Here is a 17,143-nt window from a genome sequence, read left to right on the forward strand (position 1 = left end):
TGGTTGTTTTGCCAAATTTGGTAGAAGGTAAAATAGATAGGATTAGGGCCCTAGGGAAAACTCAAAGGTCTCTGTATCTGGCATTCGCTAGATGCTGTTCTGTACAGGATAGGTCCTTGGGATATACTTGGAATTTGATGGCCGTGGAACGAGGCTTGTGGAACACTATCACGTCACTGCGCGTCTCCATGCGCGTCAACACAAGGTTTAAGTTATTAGCCATGAGGAGCCTCAACCATAATGGGAAACCAAGACAGGCCTGTTATGTTGTGTCGCACAGTGTATGCGTGATACCAATGGCTTGCGTGGCAAGACTCGGTCTATATAAATATACGATTCATCCCCTATAATCGATGAAAAGCAAGACCTTGCTTGGATTGGGCAATACTGAATCTGCAAAACCTTCAATGGCTACGTCCACAGCCACTGTACCTTTTGATCAGGGGCCTCGTCACCCTATTAGACCGGTGCACCACTCATATGACCCAGTCCATACAATATCAGACCCCCTAAAGCACGATCTCTTCGGCTTCCTTGCGACAGCCGCTAAGGATGATCCAGCATTGCACAGGTCTTCTTTCTGCCTTAGTCCAGAAGACCTGGGCGTACCTTGGCAAACGTTCTTTCCGGCTTGTCGGCAGAATCGACAGTGGCGAGAGGCAGAGGACGCTGCACAAGAGCTGACGGATAGGCTCTTTCGCGCTGGAGACTCGCTCATGAGTAGCTTTTGCAAGCACTGGAGAGACTTGACAGAAATTCTCCAGTTGGTGGAGACGGCTGTTGCATGTACAGTGTATACGTATCCGAGAGCGAATGTGGTCAGAATCCGACTCTTGGCTCAACTGCATGTGGTAATGTGGATCCATGATGGTATCTCCGTCTGTCTATGCAACTTCAAACAGATCTTTGTTAACAGATTAGTAGATGTGCCAGGTATCGCTAAATGCCATCAGGTAAGGTCTCAGAGACCTGTTGCAATCTAAGCCTACTAAGGGCATTATAGGACGAACTAGAGCAAGATCGAAGGTCTGCTGCGACACCTACTCGAACGACTTGCCATCAAGGAACAAGTCCCATATGTCGCCTAATATCCAACATTCTACAGGATATCCTTCAAGCGGACCCTATCATCGGATATGAAGTCGCAGCGGGAACGTTAGAGTGGCATCGAATGTCCCGAGCCCACTGCTCCAAGGCCCAGGGTAATTGCCGACCCACGACCCTATCAGATTACCTAAAAGCGAGTGTTGGAGATGCTACTACAGAGTACGCTTGAACTAAATATCCTGCCATTTATGGACACTGATAATTTCAGCGTCAATCTTTCCATGATCCGTTTCGCAGGCTCTATCCACCTCACCTCTCATCAAGGCCAGGATCCCATACTGAAATGTATCGTGGATCTCTGGGCAAAACACCGGGTCATTGTCAAGGATCTTTTTTCATACGAGAAAGACTGTCTCGAGCACGAGGTTAATGACTCCGCAATTTTCAACGCCATACAGGTCTTACAAAGAGAGCTTAATGTATCTCTTGCAACGGCCAAAGAGGCTGCGCGTAACATCCAGCTGGAAACGGAACGAGAGATGCACGGACTTTACAAGGAGATCCTGGGTAGGACAGGTACTTATAGCCCGGAGGCCCGATACGTCAGGGCGCTTGTCGAAAGCCTGGCCGGAAATGTATTTTATTCGTCCACTGCGGAGAGAAATGCTATGCCTTTGCTTGGTAAGTCTGCTGGGGAGAATGAGCCTTGATGTACAGTTGTCTACTACATAACAGAAGCTTGACGGTGGGGTATGGGAAGAGCTATCCTCGGTATTAATGACAATATTTGTGTCTTGCTGTGTGTCTGTCGAAACTTCGTAGACATAGATAGTAGCTTGGTGAGTATTATCGCCTGATAAAAACACCCCTACTTATCAAAATCTCATCAATGAGCACTAAGAAAAAATATCATTACAGTAGTATTCCTCGCAGTGTATTCACTGTGCAGGCATGTGAATCAACATTCCAACTACAAAGCAGAAGGTTCTGTAGCGAATGATGGATGCATAGACGGAAATGCTGCAAAGGATTGTATGTGTGCCTGGAAAGTAGGGCATCAATGGTATGGTCCCTTGCCTGGTGGACAAGGCATCAAATCGCAAATCCCGTGCTTGCCACATAATTTATGAACAAAACAACAACCAACATTCTTGATATCCTCGACTCTCCCCACTACTCGAGGTGCTTCTGAATGGCGTCCCAATTTGACACATTCTATATATTTCTTTCAAAGAACGACCAATTCCTCTAACAAGGATAAAAAGAAACTCCCAATCCCCGGCTTCGAATAGATCGCCTGTTTCCCGATGACTTCACCCGCCAGTGTTCGGCTATCTGGTCGGCAGTCAATCGGCCTCGCCCTGATCCGGGGATGCGCCCACGGCGATACAAAATGATATTTCCCCCGCGATCCTGGTCAACCCCTCCCTTCCAGACAGGTCACGGACGTTGATTTGAATTGGATCATCATACACAGTGAGAAATCATTCACCATGGCGACCCCCGGCCTTCTTTACGTGACGATGCAACCCCGCGATTCCCTCCCCGCGGCCCAGTTCCACGACTGGTACAACACCGAACACGGCCCCCTACGTCTCCGACTGCCCTTTGTCACTAATGGCTTCCGCTACCGTGCCGTCGACGGCATCGAGCCGGAGTGGGTGGCTCCGTACGACATTACCGACATGGTGGAGCTGACACGCGAGACTTACTTGGCTCTCCGTGGGGATGGCGTGAAGACCCCACGTGAAAAGGCTACCATGGCCCAGATTGACGTTGATCGTCGCCTTTATGATCTTCTCCATGACCATAAAGCCTCCGACTACAAGCCTGTCGAGGATATACCCGACACTGAAGCCGCCGGCTCGGTACTTGTCTCTGCCTTGGTCACCGTTCCCGCCGACAAGGAAGAGGACCTCCAGAAGTGGTATCGTGAAGAACACTTCCCTATGCTAGCACGTGTACCAGGCTGGCGTCGCAGCCGCCTCTTCACCACATCATCGATCGACCCCAAAGCAGCCCGAGAATTCCTATGCCTCTATGAATACAGCGCGATCAACGGCTTGGGTGGCCCGGAACACAAAGCTGCGATGGATACCCCGTGGCGCAACCGCCTCATGAATGATCCTGCTACGAGCAAGAAGCGGCGCGTGTACCAGTGGGCTTACACATTTGGTCCAGCGCCCCGCGAATTGTCTTCTCTGGCCCATAAGGATGTCGCCGGACCTTGGGCTTCCAACGACGGTCGCACCAGAACGTTTCCTTCCCCAACCCGCCCGGCCGTCGAGTCGTTCATTACCACTCCGGACGGTGTCGATCTCCCATACCGCCTAGAGGGCAGCACTGATCCTCATAGCCCCGTCATTGTCCTTAGCAACTCCATCCTCGTCGACTATACCATCTGGGACAGCTTCGTGGATGCCTTCCTCTCGAACCCTAAGAACCAGAACTTCCGGATCCTTCGGTACCTGACCCGTGGCCGTCTCCGCGAGTGTGGGGAGAAGCCCATCAACATTGACCTCCTGGCCTCGGACATCATCGCGCTCCTCGATGCTTTGCGAATCCCCAAGGCGACTCTGATTGGTGTCAGTCTGGGTGGCGTGACCGTTCTCAACACATCCTTGCTGTACCCGGATCGCGTGACGCGCTTTATTTCCTGCGATACAAACAGCTCGGCGCCCGAATCCAACCTCAAAGCCTGGAACGACCGCGTCGCCATGGCCGAGAGCGACGGTGCAGTGTCGGCCACCACTCACGAGCCGATTATTGGTGAGCAGCTGTCTGAAGCTACCACCCGTCGGTGGTTCGTGCCTGAATCATACGAGACGCAGCCGGAAGTTCCCGCGAGGGTAAAGGAGATCGTGCGCAACAACAGTCTGGACGGTTTCCGGAAGGGTGTGCAAGCACTCTGCGCATATGACGTTCGGGACCGTATGGCTCAAGCACAGGTGCCTGGGTTGTTTGTCGCGGGCGAGGGAGACGGTGTCCTGCCCAAGACGATGCAACAGATGGCCAATGATCTGAAGGGTGGCGCCGAGCTGAAATTAGTTCCCAAGGCCGGACATCTGCCTATGGCCGAGCAACCAGCGGCCTTCACTGAAATTGTCAACGGATACCTTCACGCGTAAATAGTCAATATCAAGCATTTTCTCGTTCGTTCAAATATTCTTCATTTATCGTATCATACTTAGTTAAGTTTTATAATCACTCAAGGAAATAAATATATATAAATAAAAAAAGAAAAAGATGATTAATATGTCCTAGAAGTGTTCCCTCACCGTCTGCGAGGTACTCGTCTGCGTGACTTCGAATGTCCGATGAATGCCCAAACCCATCTCACCCCCTACCGCCGGCAATGCAGGGGAGCCCTGGGCCGTCAAGCGTTCTTCGCTACTATTCGGACTCGATCCTCCATGCCACGAGCCATTGTGGTCCTGACTTTGCACTGTTGTCACCGTAACCGCTAACTTATCCGGCCGGAGTCGGTTCTGGACGCTCTCATCCAGCGACCCCAACGGAAAAGGTCGATCGTGACTGGCACCACCGGGAAGTCGCGATCCGGAACGACCGGGAAAGGGAGAGGGATATGTGGGATCGGTTCGAGAACCGAGCCAGTGACGGAGGAGTGGACGAAGGGTAGCGAGACTTCCAGCCGTGATACCTAGACCAACTTCGATATTGGACCAGAGGGCGATTTCAACCGTTGCGTCTGTTTGCAATCTCCATATTAGCGACCACCCACGCGTTAGAAGGAGTCGATAGGGAACATACACAGAAAGTCCGGATCGTTAAAGGTATGAACAAAGGGTATACGAATAATGACGGCCGAGGAAGCACTGCAAGAATATCCCCCCGTCAGCATCAATCCACTCTCCCCAGAGCCAAAAGGAGAGAGAGACCACCTACATGCAAGCCATACTCAAAATCCCGACCACAGCAATCTTCGTCTGCTTCTTCATATGCAACTTCCTAACCAAGAAGATCGGCAAAATCGCCACGGTGAAATCGCATATCACCGCGAACGCACTATACACATACGTCATGGCGATAATGATCGTCATGTCGAGACACTGGCCGTGAATATTCGGATCGAAAGCGACCTTGGTCCAGAAATACTCCAGCGGTTTACACTGCAGCAGCATGAGGAACATGAAGACGAGACCGGCGATGACCGTCAGGATCATGACGATATAGAGCGACCAGATATGTTCTCGTTTGACGGTGATGCGCATCAGGAAGATACAGATGGAGATTTTGCCGCCGACGGAGGCGAAACAGTAGGCGATTTCACATAGCCACCAGTACTTTACTTTGCGTGTTAGTCTGCGAGGATCGAGAGGATGGGTGAAGGGTGGTGGTGGTGGTGGTGGTGATGGTGGGTGGTGTATATAGACATACCCTCATGGCCGTCACGCGTTGCACCGCCGTTAAATCTTTGTATCTTCGTCCAGTACCCCATACACTGCCTCCGATCATGCAGGCGGAAAACATCACGTAGAATAACTATCATTGTTTGGTTTCTTTGGTCAGATATTGCTGGGTTTCTGTTGTTTCGCCTGTTGCGACAAGACTAACCAATGCAACCACCATTGCTCCGTCATCCCAACCAAATGCCTTCACTAACCATCCACGCACATAACATCGTAGAATCACCGTGACGACTGCCACCGACATGAAGGCGGCGGCGACCGCCCGACTTCGACGCTGCGGTCATCCGCATGGTCCATGTCGATGATGAGGTCCGGACATGGCCAGTAGAGGTTGTGGAGACGGGCCCCGGGGGCAGTCGATATTATATTATTATTACTACATGGCTAATATTTAGGAGAGATCTGGAGATGGAGCTTGGCTCGGTGCCAGCCTTCCTATTCTAGGAGCACTACGAATTAACCTAAGCTGGTTGGCGCAAAGGGGGGAAGAGGGACTAAAAAAAAAAAAAAAAAAAAAAAAAAAAAAAAAACGGGGCATTTAGTAGCTTCCAGGCTATGGCGAAAAAGCAGCAGATCGACAGCGTCAAGTGGCGACCCAACTGAAGAAACCAAGCGCCAAAGGCGTTTTTAGTCATGTTAATGGAGTCCCGACGAGTCAAAGAAGGGGGAGGGGGAAACAAACTAGAAGGCATTTAATCCGTTGAGGCGCTTTGGATAGCCTCGCTTAGGGTTTGGACCGTTGTTTCCCGACAATGAGGAAGCACTGAGCAGGTGAGTAAGTACATAGTAGTATGTATTATGGGCCGAGGTTCCACGTGGAATGAATTAATCAATTCTGAATCGCAATCGTTCATGCCCGTGCTTTAATTTGCTGTGCATATGAATAGTAACCACGCAATTAACATAGGTTTTTTGCTGGCTCAGGCCCGTCCATGGATTATCGCTTAAACTGAAAGTAGCACTCTTCACCGAAGATGCGACGCTGTTAGCTCGTATCAAGCCGCTTGTTGGAGATCCACTTGACGGGAATTGACCACCAAAGCGGCAAGAGATACCGTCGTCATTCAGATAAACGGGGGGGAAATGAAACAGTACGATGCCCGGGAAGAGATGGACAGGTCAAAGGACTCGATTTGTATAGATCCCGTGGAACTATTGGAAACCGACAGCGGTAGTTATCTGATGCTGTATATTACCCTAGTTTAAGAACCCTAATAGCTCCAATCCTGCAGCAAACAATGTCTTTGTTATATTCCTTGTTTTCTTTTTCTGACACCCCAAGAAACCGCCTTCAGGAACCCCTTTGTCATCAGTAATGCAGGAATCCAGACCCGTTGGCAGTTCTACTGCCAATCATCTCCTGCCCTTGTCGAGGCGTCTCCAAGCAAACGGCACACGTGTGGGTCGCCACTGATGGGTTGTCAGGGATAAATTCATAAAACGAACAAGTTCACCACCCACAACCATGGGCCTCGGAGATTGGATCCGCCAAGACGTTCTCGTATTGATTTTGTTCTCTGAATCCATATTCCTTCTTCAGCACCAGTCACCAGGAGCAAAAAGGGAGACAAGTGTAATGATCCTTCCTGAAATAGCGCTGGGCCTATTCTTGGCGCTTCGGTTAACGTTTAGAACGATGGGGTTTCCATTAGCGCCCACTAAATTCGTGTAGCTGCATACGGGATTACGGAGAACTTGACCAGCGGACCACCGTCTGAAGATTGACAGTTAACGCTAGGGACTAGAATCATTCAATATTCCTTTTCTCCCGCTTCAGCGATCCGCAGGGCTAAAGCATGTCTCTCTGCGGACATGATCTGCAGCTGTCGCTTTTCCCGAACTCCGTCGTCGGAGTGTCTCCGGACTCGTTATTAGCATTCAAAATTGAATACACAGCAGTACTCCGTAAAATCGATACTACCGGCGGTTGATCCTCTCGGCAAATGAATACAGAATCCTTCCATTGCCGCGCCCGCTGAATGCCGAGAAAAAAGCTCTGGGCATTCATCGCGAAACCCCGATGGTCGACAAATCTGATTCTATCGAACTGCCAAATCCCTAGGGTTGTGACAGATCACATGCTGCAACACGGGAGATCCACGATGACAATTCCTCTTCCTTGCTAGAATCCCCACGGCTCACAACTTTATTTGCGTGTTTATCTGGCGTTTCCAAGGAATGACTGTCGCAGGCTTTCTATGGTCCCGAAAGTAGGAATGAAACAACGATACGTACGCTGCGGGTGAACCTCTGCGGGGCTCATCGCGTGTAAGGCTTGAGGAAGCTTCGGATAGCATCGAGATCCTAAGCCTCCTGTGATATTTGATACGTTATATAAGAGGTGGTCTGGAACGCGATCTCGCCGCTACTAGAGTTTGTCAGCCTGTTTCCGCTCGACCGAGGCGTTGTTTGGCGATTGGCCTAGTTTTGTGCCATGACCTGTGCAGTGGAAGAAGAGATGGTCCCGGTATTGAACAGAGGTTGGTCACGATGCGAAGATGTCAAAAGGTAGCCAAGCTATGCGAACCACCGATTGGTATGTATGGTCGAGTGGAACATACTGGCAACATGGTACAACCTGGATAGATCAAAGATTGTACTTCGAGGGAGCCCACTCCACTACCAAGGTCAGTACCGCCTCGGAAACCCAAGGAAATTCGACATATACGATTCTATATTGATCTCCCCAGAGTCGACCAAAGGCCGTAGAATGGACAGCTGTTCGGTCCAGAAGAGTCACCTGATCGGTTCAGGTTACCCATGGCAATATATCTCTATCCAGGATATAGAGATCAGCGCATCTCTAAGCAGTCTTGTATCTCATATCTGACTCGCTTCAAGCAAGATATGGCCCAGGCATACGTCATAAATGTCGTAGGAAAAAGAAACACCCATAAGTATTCGTCAGCCTGGGGAAATGACGCACAGCGATAGGCGTAAAACGCAAATTAACCGTGCTGCATGACTCGCGCTGGAGCTCCACATCGGGATCCTCGTTAGATACCAGTTGAGATCCCCAAAATAGGGAAGCACTGCCTTTCGAAAGCCAAATTGTGTGGGTAGTATATTAGCCGGGCTTTGACTTCATCTCGCGTTTGAAATATGTAAAAGTAACCAGGCAGTTTGCTCGTTTATGCTTCTTAAGGGGCTTTAGTGGATTGGTGATATACTAGCACTCAATGACAGGCGACATGATTAGAATTAAGGCCCGCAAACGTAGACTGTGATACGCTTCTGGCGTAGTTCACATAGACACCGGGGGTTTTCTTAACTGTTTAACGTTTTTATACACTCTCCTTGTCGCGCACTACTTCGAACATCGAAGAAGCGGTAATACTGATTGGATTGCACGACACCACATCGCATTTCCGCATATTACGGTGGGTGCTTCATTTCCACTGTGATCGTCGTCGTATGTCATTGAAATAAGCGATTTCGTACAATCCATGGGCTTGGTCACATTGTGTACTTGGCAAATCCTCCATTGTTTATGAAAACTTGACGATGATTCAGTAGCTTGTGTGCGAACCTCGTTATACCAGTGAACAGGAGATACACTTCGGATTCCCCGAATGCACTGGTATCCTCATCGGAGATATGGCAACTGCCTCTGTAGACCGTATGTATAAATAAAAGCATACACAAGATCAATGTGATTTCTCCTTCGGGCCACATTTCAGCCTGCACAAGACTGAACGAGACCACCCTCGGCATTGCCAGGTCCGGACAGTAATAAAGCACACGCGGACGAATCTTTAGGATCAACATTATACATTAGACACCTGTTGAACAATGATATAATGGATGACTTTTGGTCAGTTCCCTGCATTGGATGTCTACGAGATTCTCCCTGACATTTTCTAATCCTTGATCCAATCAGAGATGGTGGATATCCTCTTCATGATCTCCAGGCTTCCTCCAGAGATTGTCCGCTTTCATTTTAAGATCCTACTGCCATATAGGCACATATCATGTCTTGCTGGTTATCTCAGTGGTGAAGTTCTTAGGCGATAGGCCCTGGGCATGCGGTCCGCAGACCATCATATAGACAGGCGCTCCCCTAGAAGATGGTACACTTTATCGAGCAATTTCGCAATTGGCTCTGTCGTGTTCTATTCGACTGAGACACTAAACACACACAATCCACTTAGAGCCAACTAATAATCAACGACACTGCGTCCGTGGAACTTCCTAATGCCTAGAATGCAGCTATATAGCCTCTTCCACTTGTATGTCATTGTGCAGCTCGTGACTTTCTCTCTATTGCATATCATAGTGTAAATTGACATCGGCATTGCCAAGCTCGGTTGGACGTTATGTCATATCACTCCCCATGGATGCAAAGACACGCCAGCATATCATTCTTCCAGCGCTACCTATAATCATCGTATTGAACATCAGTCTAGGTGCTACCTCTAGTATCTACATGTGTTCTCAGCTCAATCCGAGTTTAAAGCACATGAATGGAGAGCAGGATGGTAATAAGTACGTCCTATACGCTACAGGCACGTCAGCCGCAGTGTACTCTTGCAGCTATTCTCAATATCCGCCAAGGGCGTCTAGCCATATAGTAGCCACCGAGCACAATCATTCGATAAACTGTCACCCACGTTTAACGACCTATAAAGCGGATAGATTGTTGACTTGCTTTTGGGTGAACAACTCGCTATAATTCTGCGATGCCTTCTTTTTTGTATTCTGAAGTCTGATCTCCGAGAAAATGCGTCAGCCGAATTAAAAAAGAATGCAGAGGGATGGCGCATACAGGACAACGTAAGCCCACTGATAGGAAACATAAGTGTGGCATACAACTTCAGCAACACCTGAAACGATGCCTCATTAGTTACGCATAAAATAGTCAGTGAATGGGGGATACATGCACAGGAGCGACCTATAGTGCATAATTTAAGAACGTAGAGAATCCTCAAACGCTACGAAGCTGGCAGAAAATATGATGGAGAGGAAACGACAGTGTGGAGTTCACCACGGATGAATCCCGCCTAGGAATATATCTGCAGCTTTTAACCTTCATTCGTCGCGTTGCATGAAGTAAGGCTATAGATTGTGCAGCTATAGCCTCGACGTGATCTCCACCTGTACGAGTGCCCAATACTACGTATCCTTGTATCGATTGCCCCGCGGCGACACTCGCTATTCAGGATTTCTAGATCAATAAACTCTCCAGCGATGGACGCCATCCAACATAACCACAAACAAGTCAAGCCGTCTGCTCTGCGCCAAAAATGTGAGTCCAAGGGCGCTGTAAACCTCGGAACAAGTACGATAGATAAGTATTCTCATGGTCGAGGATGTCTTGGCAGGAGTGCGGCAGGACCGGAGATGCATATGCAATGTAACATGGTTGCATGAAGCAAGGATATCGTACGATAAGAATTTAATCAGATCCTGGGGCTGAAGAAAGCACTGATGTGGATCTTACTTCTTCGCCTTGTCCCCTACCCATGACTGTCGGGGCTATTAAACATTATTAAAACTGCTTAATATGTCCAGTATAAAGGAAACTTAGGACTTCATATTATAGGATAATGCCACGGTCCCGATATAGAATTGGCCAGTCAGCCATACAGAGCACTCGGATCCCTGCATACCCTGGTGCTTGGTATATTACTACCCACTCCCTTGCAGCCTGGAGGCAAGATATCGCTCGATCAATCAGCCCCATCGGACAGGGAAGAACCCCCGGCCAAGCGGAAAAGAGGCAAAACCTATCCAATAGTATTCCGCTCTACTATTGAAGAAATGATACAGAGTAGATATGTCCCGTCTTTGCTGTCTATATATCCTTATCTATTTGACAGGCTGGTAACAGCTCAGTTGATAATTACATAACTATAAGTGGTTTTACGAACCATTTGCGGGTCACTCGATTCACACCACCCTGAAAACGGTTCCAGCTGAGCTGTAACTACAGCACTGATGGAGATGTACATGTAATCACTGCGACAAAGATGCAGGCCTAGCTGAGACTCAATTGGGTCATTGCAACCAGTAGGGTAAGGCCTTCGAACATGACCAATGATAGGAGCTAGGTGTGCATGGATAGAATTCCTCTTCCGATACGCGCGCAATGCCAGACGAGCTGAACAGTGGGGACTGTGACATGTCTACACAAAATGACAAACAGCTTTACGTGGAATGTCTCTTTATCTTTGGAGAGGAGTCATAGCGAAGGTTATATGTCGAGTTAGCGATCATTCTGTACTGCTCCGAGTAGTGCTTATAAAGAGCTTCGTCGTCCAGGGCTATATCACATCGCATTCCTCAACACGATCGTACAAACTATCTTCTACCGAAAGAGTTCTCAGACACATTCGATTGGCATCTGTGCACTTACGGCATCATGACTTATACACGCCATTCCATTCAGCAGCTCCAGGAGTGGTACGATGCCGGGAACCGTGAACCCTTGGACAAATTCGTCAGGGCCTTCAAATATATCCAGAGTCTTCCTGCAGACCACGACGACTCCTTCCACAAACTCGGCGGATACCACGGCGAACCATTTCATTACGAAAAGGCACCGCCCAATCGATCAAGCAAGTGGTGGGGAGGTTATTGTTTCCATGGCTGTGTGCTCTTTCCAACCTGGCACCGAGCTTATATGCTTCGGTTTGAGCAAGCTCTTCGAACGGCGCCCGGATGTGAGGATGTCACGCTTCCATTCTGGGATGAGTGCGCTGGGCTTGTCGGCAGGCCTTCTGTGGGCCTTCGTCCACATCATCTCATCCCGCGCGTCCTTACTATGCGCACTTACGAGCTGGACGGCCAAACCATTCCCAATCCTCTTTTCTCGTTCAAATTGAAACAGAAGATCGAGGATCTCACCGTCGGCAAGGAACAACATTACAGCAAACCGGAGGGTTATGAAACCGTGCGATATCCCCTGTCGGGAATGGTTGGAACCCAGGAAGACGAAGAGAACACGAAGATTCACAATGCCAGGTTCAGCGATGCGGAGAGTGAAAGATTGCTCAATGTGAATGTTACGAACTGGCTCATTACCGGCCCGCGACACATCCCTACACGTCAAGGTGCAAAGCCTCCTAGTGATACAACCTCGATCCTTGCAAGATATCTAAAGTGCTTAGACACCGATACGTACACCATCTTCTCGAATACCACCTCACAAACCAAGTTGATGGAGAAGCTCTGCAGGGAGCGGAATGAGGGGCATTGGCTTATGTCGTTGGAAAGCCCTCACAACGGTATTCATCTGGCCATCGGGGGCTTTTTCCAGCAAGGAGAAGATGGAACAAACGCCGACGAGATTGACGATGCCAATGGTGATATGGGCGACAATGAGACTGCTGGATTTGATCCGATTTTCTTCCTCCATCACTGCTTTATCGACTATATGTTCTGGCAGTGGCAACTGAGACATGGAGCCACGGAGACCCTCACCATCGATGAGGGTGATCCTGGAGCAAAGGTCCCCGAGGGAGGAATCCTTGATTTACCAGAAGGGGAACAATTAACCATGGACACCCCACTGCCACCATTCGTGAAGCCGGGTGAAAAGAACTATTACACATCGAAGGACATGGTGAACATTGAGAGCCTTGGTTATACCTATGGATCGGGGTCTTTGGACAAGCACCATGCGCCCATTTTGCATGCGCCGCACGTCCCCGTCAAACAAATGGTCAAGATTTCAAGCATCTTCCGGAGCAAACACAAGGGATCATTTGTCATACGTACCTACGCCACAGGTCCAGGATGCCCGGAACCCATCGAGATCGGTCGTGAGCCCATTCTGAATCGATGGAACGTCAGCCAGTGTGCAAACTGCCAGAATCACCTCGAGGCTGTTTCAATGATACCCTTGGATGCCGAAATGCTTGCTCTTCTTCTGGGTGATGACTGGGAGAAGGAAAATCGGACAGTGGACGAAATCAAGTACCAAGTTGAGATTCACGCTCGTTCAGAAAAGACGCCAAGCAACGAAAAACGAAAGAGAGGGAAATTCTTCTTTTCGCCGACGCCGCTCGTTGGCCGTCTTGTACCCGGCGGCGGTCTTCCGGCTATCTTGAAGCCTCCTGTTTTTAATGTGCCCAAAGACATGCCTACCGTGGAGCATTTGCTTAGGAACAAGTCATTCCGGGTGGAACGAACAGCCTGAACAAAATGCGGGTCATTAGATATAGCTAGGTTATTTTGTATGGTCTCGGTTAGTTAGTTTAGTGAAGTACTATAGTTACTGCAACACTGACCTATAGTCTTTGACAGTTCTTTGAGACCTCATACTAAGACGTACTAATCTACATATGATGCTTTAATCCGACACCTTGTTCCGAGTTCTTATGTTAGATGAGGAGAGATGCACCGTCGCACATTGTCGCCTTAAAACAATGCTCCAGCCGCCTGGAGACATCTACCTCCACACCAAAGCACACACCTTGCACCCTTCTACTCTAATTGCGTGCATACACTAGATTGAATACAAAAGAATCACATTTCTCACACTTTATTAGCATTTCCTGCCCAAGCCTCGTGCCAAATGAGGAATCCGTGGGATACCCCACAAAGGACTTGCCTAGTTTCTAGGCGCCTGAACTCTGTGACAGAAGAACTCTCCTGCAAGCTACCACACGGCAATGTTTAATCTTGTTGAACGAATGTTGTGAAACATAAATTTTTGTGCCCAAGTTAGACTCGGTGACACAAGGTTAGACGACAAAATCAAAGGTCATATAAGTGTTTTGTATTGGCAATTCGGGTCTGTGCTACGATGAGCCGAATGCGAGGCTTTCGGACAACTTCATATCGGGATATAACCAACAATCTCCTATAAGTGTTATTAATATGGTTATTTAAAATACCCAAGCATCCTAAACTGAAGTGCAATCATCATAATCAGGTAGGAGGGTTAGCCTTAGCTTATAAGGTATGCAACACACCAACCACTTCCAATCGCTCTGGCAGACCTCAAGTACGATTTCTTTTTTCGAAATTTGTTTTCATGCAAACAGCCGACTATTTGTCATTCCCAAATACCATGTAGAACCGTTCCACATAATCGCGTCGAAAGTTGGAAGTGCTACACTGCATAATACCCAACCCGTTAGCCCAACTGCAGACGGGGTGTTATGCATGTATAAATAGGTACAAGAGCTCGAACGGCGTCGCCTACCGACTTCAGCTAGGATCTTCACTAGACGGTGAAATGACCTGTCGTTGCCAACAACCCCGCACGACTGCGCCTTTTGCCTTTGAATGAGTGCACTCTAATTTGTTGGGTCTATAAATTAAATTTCGCTTGGATGTATGCCAAGTACGCAGAGAACCTCGGTTGGCTTGTAGAGGCCATTCACATATATCTGGGAGGAAGAAACACGATTGATGCTTGCTAAACCTGATCCCAGTCAGTCACCACTCCCAGTGTATGCACTGGTGATGTACCTCAGGGTATTGAAGTGAAGTAAAGGTATGTTGCGGTGTTTGTGCCCTGTTAACACTAGCATAATTTTTACAACAACCGTCTATGAGGATTGATAGGTTGACTGACGAGTTTCTTACAGTCGTCTGTAGTAGACGACCGAAAACATACCTAGAAACAACAACGTGAACAAGATGGTCGATGCAGATAATAAACCCACTGCTAAACACGATGAAGTCCGGTCCGATCCTCCCCTTATTCAGCGCAAGATATCTGTGCTAGAAGATATCAAACGATCCCCGAAGGTGGCAGGATACTGTCTTGCACTGACTTCTGGCATTATCCTCTACGGCTATGACTTGGCCATTGTATCCAATGTCTCTTCCATGCCGGAGTTCCAGTGAGGAGGACCCTGCTACCCCTTTATATTCACTATGTGTTCTAACCCGGCAAGGCATGACTTCGGTCGCAAGCTCGGTGGTCAGTTGATCATTCCGTCCCTCTGGCTGGGTCTTTGGAATGTCGCGAACCCCATCGGAGGCATCTTTGGTGCCATCTTCGGAGGTTACGTGCAGGACCGGTTCGGTCGACGTTCCTCTCTGGCGGTCGCAAGCATCATATCGGCCATAGGTGTCGCGATCGCCTATGTATCGAATCTCCCTGGGGAGATCGATGGCCGGCGAGCGGTTTTCTTCGTAGCCAAACTAGTCCAGGGTTATGCTGTCAACATGTTGACATGCACAATACAGACATACATGTCGGAAGTCCTGTCTCCCACGCTGCGAGGTCCGATCCTTGCCTTCTTCCCTCTCTTCACGTTACTAGGCCAACTAGTCGGGAGCATCGTCGTCTTCACATCTCTAAAGGAGAAAGGCCCAGGCGGCTACCTGAAGTGTTTCATCTCACAATGGCCGTTCTCAGCCCTCCCCCTTCTCGTCTCGATTATCCTTCCCGAAAGCCCAACGTGGCTCGTCCGCAAAGACAGAATGGAAGCAGCCCGGAAATCCCAACGGCGACTAGACTCAGCAAGGGTGGATTCCGAGGCAGCCATAGAGAAACTGTGCTCGTCCATCCGGCATGAAGACGAGCAAGCGCAAAACCACCCCGCCAGCTACCTCGAGTGCTTCAGAGGCAACAATCTCCGTCGGACAATGATTGTCTTATTCGCTAATCTGATCTCGCAGCTCTTCGGTCTAACCCTCATGTCCAAGTCTAGCTACTTTCTACAAATCGTTGGCATGGGAGCCACTAATAGTCTACTGTTTCTCGAGGTTGGGATTGCACTTGGTCTGGTCGCTAATATACTGAGTATGTGGACACTGTCTCGGTTCAACCGGGTGCCACTTATCATGGTTGGTTTGGCGATCACAACTCTCCTGTGGACTGGGATGGGCATTCTAGGCTGTTTCCAGGGTGTGGTTACCATTTGGTAAGTCCTAACGTGAGACTATGTTTGACCTTTGCATTGCACTAACGATCAATATTTAGGTGGTCTGCAGTCACAATGATGCTAGTCATCACCGTTTGCGGCGCAACAGCTTGGCCAGCGTCCTATGCCGTTGGCGCCGAAGCATCTGCACTTCGTCTGCGTGCCAAATCACAAGGCTTGGGATGGGTGATGAACGGATTATCCAACGGGGTCTTTGGTCTCGTATTGCCGTACATATTCAACCCGGACCAGGGGAATCTGCGTGCCAAAACAGGGTTTGTGTATACTGGCCTGTGTCTCGTAGGACTGGTGGGAACATGGTATGTCGTACCCGAGATGAAAGATCGGACGCCTATCGAAATCGATCGGATGTTCGAAATGCACCTCCCTGCGAGGAAGTTCAAGGCGCAGACGTTCAACGATGAGAATTCAGGAACTTCTCCAAAGAGTAGGTCCGCAACTCCGGTATAAATGATCTCCTGCTCAGCCATGACACTCAAACGTCGTGGTATCGATTACTGGACCTTGCGTGACTTTACTTGGGTTCTACCTGCCATATCAATCGAATCTCCAGACTAGGATTATTTGAAACACTCTCTGGGAGAGGTTAGAAGACTGATACTTCATGATCTTGCGTGAAACATAGTCATCAATTGGGTTTTAAGTACAGATTCGGCTTGTTTGTCCTCTGTCAATTCAATAAGATAGCAACGCATATGCTACACCGGATATGCCGCATTTCTTATAAATTCGGGGCGCGTAATCGCACCTCTGGAATATACACGCGTCTCTCAAGACACTCCTCGCAAACGCGAAGGTAGAATGAATAGTCCCATCCAA

The 17,143-nt window shown here is 48.9% G+C and overlaps 5 protein-coding genes across 5 annotated transcripts; 4 read left to right on the plus strand and 1 right to left on the minus strand.

Annotated features, from left to right (window-relative positions):
• Positions 1-1,328: 1,328 nt before the first annotated feature.
• Positions 1,329-1,790, plus strand: AO090023000420 (uncharacterized protein; the record flags this gene model as incomplete). The annotated part of the gene is made up of 2 exons (XM_023235587.1): positions 1,329-1,728; positions 1,786-1,790. The coding sequence occupies 2 exons, from the start codon at positions 1,329-1,331 to the stop codon at positions 1,788-1,790; spliced, it is 405 nt and encodes a 134-aa protein (XP_023090595.1).
• A 750-nt stretch (positions 1,791-2,540) lies between these two features.
• AO090023000421 (putative alpha/beta hydrolase) lies at positions 2,541-4,175 on the plus strand (the record flags this gene model as incomplete). The annotated part of the gene is made up of 1 exon (XM_001820919.3): positions 2,541-4,175. One exon carries the CDS (start codon positions 2,541-2,543, stop codon positions 4,173-4,175), a length of 1,635 nt encoding a protein of 544 aa, XP_001820971.1.
• A 132-nt stretch (positions 4,176-4,307) lies between these two features.
• AO090023000422 (putative integral membrane protein) lies at positions 4,308-5,721 on the minus strand (the record flags this gene model as incomplete). Its single annotated transcript, XM_023235588.1, has 5 exons — positions 4,308-4,756; positions 4,819-4,883; positions 4,954-5,351; positions 5,446-5,550; positions 5,623-5,721. 5 exons carry the CDS (start codon positions 5,719-5,721, stop codon positions 4,308-4,310), a joined length of 1,116 nt encoding a protein of 371 aa, XP_023090596.1.
• A 6,117-nt stretch (positions 5,722-11,838) lies between these two features.
• On the plus strand, positions 11,839-13,617 carry AO090023000424 (tyrosinase family protein; the record flags this gene model as incomplete). Its single annotated transcript, XM_001820921.3, has 1 exon — positions 11,839-13,617. One exon carries the CDS (start codon positions 11,839-11,841, stop codon positions 13,615-13,617), a length of 1,779 nt encoding a protein of 592 aa, XP_001820973.1.
• A 1,451-nt stretch (positions 13,618-15,068) lies between these two features.
• Positions 15,069-16,774, plus strand: AO090023000425 (uncharacterized protein; the record flags this gene model as incomplete). Its single annotated transcript, XM_001820922.1, has 3 exons — positions 15,069-15,274; positions 15,329-16,303; positions 16,363-16,774. The coding sequence occupies 3 exons, from the start codon at positions 15,069-15,071 to the stop codon at positions 16,772-16,774; spliced, it is 1,593 nt and encodes a 530-aa protein (XP_001820974.1).
• Between the last annotated feature and the right edge of the window lie 369 nt (positions 16,775-17,143).

The sequence above is a fragment of the Aspergillus oryzae genome, chromosome 3, assembly GCF_000184455.2.
Source record: "Aspergillus oryzae RIB40 DNA, chromosome 3".
Classification (NCBI taxonomy): domain Eukaryota; kingdom Fungi; phylum Ascomycota; class Eurotiomycetes; order Eurotiales; family Aspergillaceae; genus Aspergillus; species Aspergillus oryzae.